The sequence below is a fragment of the Meleagris gallopavo genome, chromosome 16, assembly GCF_000146605.3.
Source record: "Meleagris gallopavo isolate NT-WF06-2002-E0010 breed Aviagen turkey brand Nicholas breeding stock chromosome 16, Turkey_5.1, whole genome shotgun sequence".
NCBI lineage: Eukaryota > Metazoa > Chordata > Aves > Galliformes > Phasianidae > Meleagris > Meleagris gallopavo.
Window position 1 is genome coordinate 701,081 of NC_015026.2, and position 3,188 is coordinate 704,268.

General features: G+C 62.8%; 1 protein-coding gene across 1 annotated transcript in view; it reads left to right on the plus strand.

The window, feature by feature from the left end:
- Positions 1-2,934: 2,934 nt before the first annotated feature.
- LOC104913472 (glucagon receptor-like) overlaps positions 2,935-3,188 on the plus strand; it is a 1,938-nt gene continuing 1,684 nt past the window's right edge. The window contains exon 1 of the mRNA XM_010719744.2: positions 2,935-2,991. Within this exon, the coding sequence (XP_010718046.1) occupies positions 2,935-2,991 (57 nt within the window). The remainder of the gene's footprint in view (positions 2,992-3,188) is intronic.

The window sequence follows — 3,188 nt, forward strand, 5'->3', positions numbered from 1 at the left end:
CATTCCTGGGAGCACCCAACAGTGACGTCGGCCGGAACACCAACAACGCCCAGGCAAAAGGAATAAAAAAGGAAAGGCAGAAGTTTTTATTAACAACGGAAATGCTTTGAAAACACGTTGGTTTCTATGCAAACAGCCAGGGCAGCGGCGGGGACAGGGATGAGGATGCGCTTCCATCCGGCTCTACACAGAGATGAGGGTGGTGGGACCGAGTCCTGGCCATGCTGTGGGTGCTGGTGGGGAAGCAGCACAGCACTGTGGTGAGAGCTGTTGTGACACAAAGCCACAGCGATGCCAAAAGGACAGCAAAGCCACCGCCGGTGCCACCGGTCCCCACCGTGCGCTGCGGGCGGCTCATGCCGTCATCTGCGTGTCCTGAACCATTTCTCCTACTATTCAGACTAAAATTGCTCTGTGTTTAAGCTCGAGAACCATTTATCTCATTGAGCGAGGAGGATAATCCACCCACCGCTTCCTCGCTCCGTGGCATGTATTTATAGGCAGGCGCTCATCTCCCGGCGGCAGCTGTCTCTGTGCTCCCCAGAGCTCTCCGGTCCCCACCATCCCCAGTGCCACCCGGTGCCGCTCAGCCACTGGGTGCATCAGCTCTGCCAACAACCAGGAGCTCATTGAGGAGAAGAGGGCTGGGAGAGGAGGCTGCAGGGGAGCGGTGGCTGCTTGGGAATTGAGACGGGAAGGAGAAAATAATCCCCCGGCTACTCTGGCATAGGAAAACCTTGAAGAGGAGGAGCGGAGTGCGGTGGTAGGGCTTTGGGAAGAGGAGGGAAGGAGCACGCCATGCAGGGCCGGGGGATCTGCAGGACACAGAGCGAGGAATGAAAAACAGGCGGCAGCAAGCAGGCATCCCCACGCCCCGGCAGAGGAAACTGAGGCACAAAGCAAGGAAGCGACTTCCTGCAGCCACACAATGTGCGAGGCCAGGACCAGCCCCGGGCGTCCCGGTTCTGCCTCTGCACTGAGCACGGAACGGGGCCCTCCCAGCACTGAGTGTCAGCATCAGCTCTCGCTGCCCGGCCAGGCGCGGTGACACGGGGAGCACCTGGCAGCTGGGGCAGGACGGGGTCCCCTCCTGCCACCCTGCATCCCACGAGGAGCCTGCGGCCGGTGCGGCACCTCCTGGAGCCCAGCCTGCGGGGAAGGATGCTGCAGAAGAGCTGGCAGGCAGCCCAGCGCTCCACACCGTGACTTTGCCGGAGATGTCTCTCCCCAGGACACATCTGGGAGGGCTCGGGGACAATTCCCACTGCACATCTGGATCCTCGCCCCACAGCTCCGCAGCGGCATCAAGGGCGAGCTGAGAAAACCGCAGCTCTGTGCTCACGCAGAAGCAAAGGGACAGCAGATCTCACCTGTGCCCGGCGCAGCTCCGCTGCAACCGTCCCACCTGGCGACGTCCCCACGTCCCACGCTGCCCTGGCGATGCTCACGCCGTGGCTGGCTGCAGCCGAGGCCGAGCCGCAGGCTCTCCGTGCACCGCTCCATTGGCAGCTCTGCCGCCTCCTGGCTCCGCTCTCGTGTGACCCCATTATGGGAACATCTCAGCGCTTCGCGGCTCCTCGGTGCCGTGGGGAGCAGCGCAGCAGAGCTGCATTATTAGCTGCCTTCCCTGGGGCACTGGGGCATTGCTGGAGTCCAGGGACATCGCAAGGGCACCTCTGCCTAACCAGGCCGATGGCAGGGTGGGGATGCTCAGGGTGCGTGTGCTGGGCTCAGTGGTGTAGCGGGGTGAGAGCCGCTGGGCAAAGCCAGAAGGTGGCCAGAGCAGGGGAAAAAAACAGGGCCCAGCTGATGTCCTCACTCCGGTCCCTCATTTTCTCTGTGCTGTCATGCAGGGCTTGCAGACCCTGTGCCACACAGCCATGCCCTTCACCTGGACCAGATGCCGGCCAAGGGCAGCAGCTGGGGACAGCCAAGTGACACGGGAACACCGGCACAAGCACTGCTACAGCAGCAAACGTGTGCAGGGAGATGGCACCTTGGGAGCCGCCCCACGTCCCACAGGCCAAGAGGAACAACCCAAAGCTAGTCCAGGGATGATGGGTGGGCCATGGTGCCTCGTCCCCTTGTTCTCCACAGTAGGGCTCCTGACCCTGCACAGCAGTGGCCTGCAGCATTTTGGAAAGCATGGGGAAGTGCTGGCGTGCCGCTGGCCTTCAGCCTCACACCACACTGCCCAGATCTCCACGAAGCCACGGTGACTTCCTGCTGTCTGACACTTCCCTGAGCAATGTCACCCCGTTCCCAGGGATCCGGAATTTCGCATTCCGGCTCCATGCCCAGCAGCAGCCCTGAAACCAGGATCAGCTCTGATGAGCTGATGGAGCAGGAGAGTGCGGGATCCCGGCTCATGGGAGAGGCCTTTGTCCCAGCACAGCCGTCCCAGCAGCAGCATCCCCTGCATAAGGAGCCATCTCCTGCCCTGTCCCATCCCACGATGTGTTCCTCCAGCCCCGGTGACTCTCTGCTGCTCCTCTGAGGCTCTCGGGCTGCATTCCCTGCCCTTGTCTCCAGCAGGACCTGCACTCCTCCAACCTCCGGCTCCTCCCGCTTTCTCCCAGCCTCACTGCTGGCACCAGGGCTTTGTGATTCCTTCACCATTTATTGGTTTCATCAGCTTGTCGGCATCGCTCTCCCAAAAGTCTTCTACCCAGTCTCCCCATTCCTTTACACCCCAGGAGGGCAGGGGGGCTGTCACCTTGCTGCAAAAGCAGCTCTGGGGCTCCTGGTGCCCCACATGAGCCCACCGAGCGGGTGCACCGTGAAGAGCCCAGAGAAGGGACCTCACCTGGGCTGCAGGGCTGGGATGAGTGCAGGGCTGGGATGAGTGCAGGGCTGGGATGAGTGCAGGGCTAGCGGCTCACGGCGTCAAGGCTGTGACTCCCCCCAGAGCCCCCAGCCCTGCACAGCGGCACTATGGGACGAGGCAAGTACGGGGGCAGCTGTGGGACGGACGGGGACACCGGACTCACGGTGCCCCCCATCCGCGTCCTCTCCCCACATCCAACCGCCCTGCACCGCCGCATCGCTCCGTATTCCCAATAACCCCGTTCTCCCTCGTGTCCTCGGCGCGTCCCCGCGTGTCAACGGGCGGAACCCATCGCCCCCCGGCTCCGGCCTCGCTCCTCCGAACGAACTCCGTTACCCACGCCGTTCCCGAGCCCGGCCCC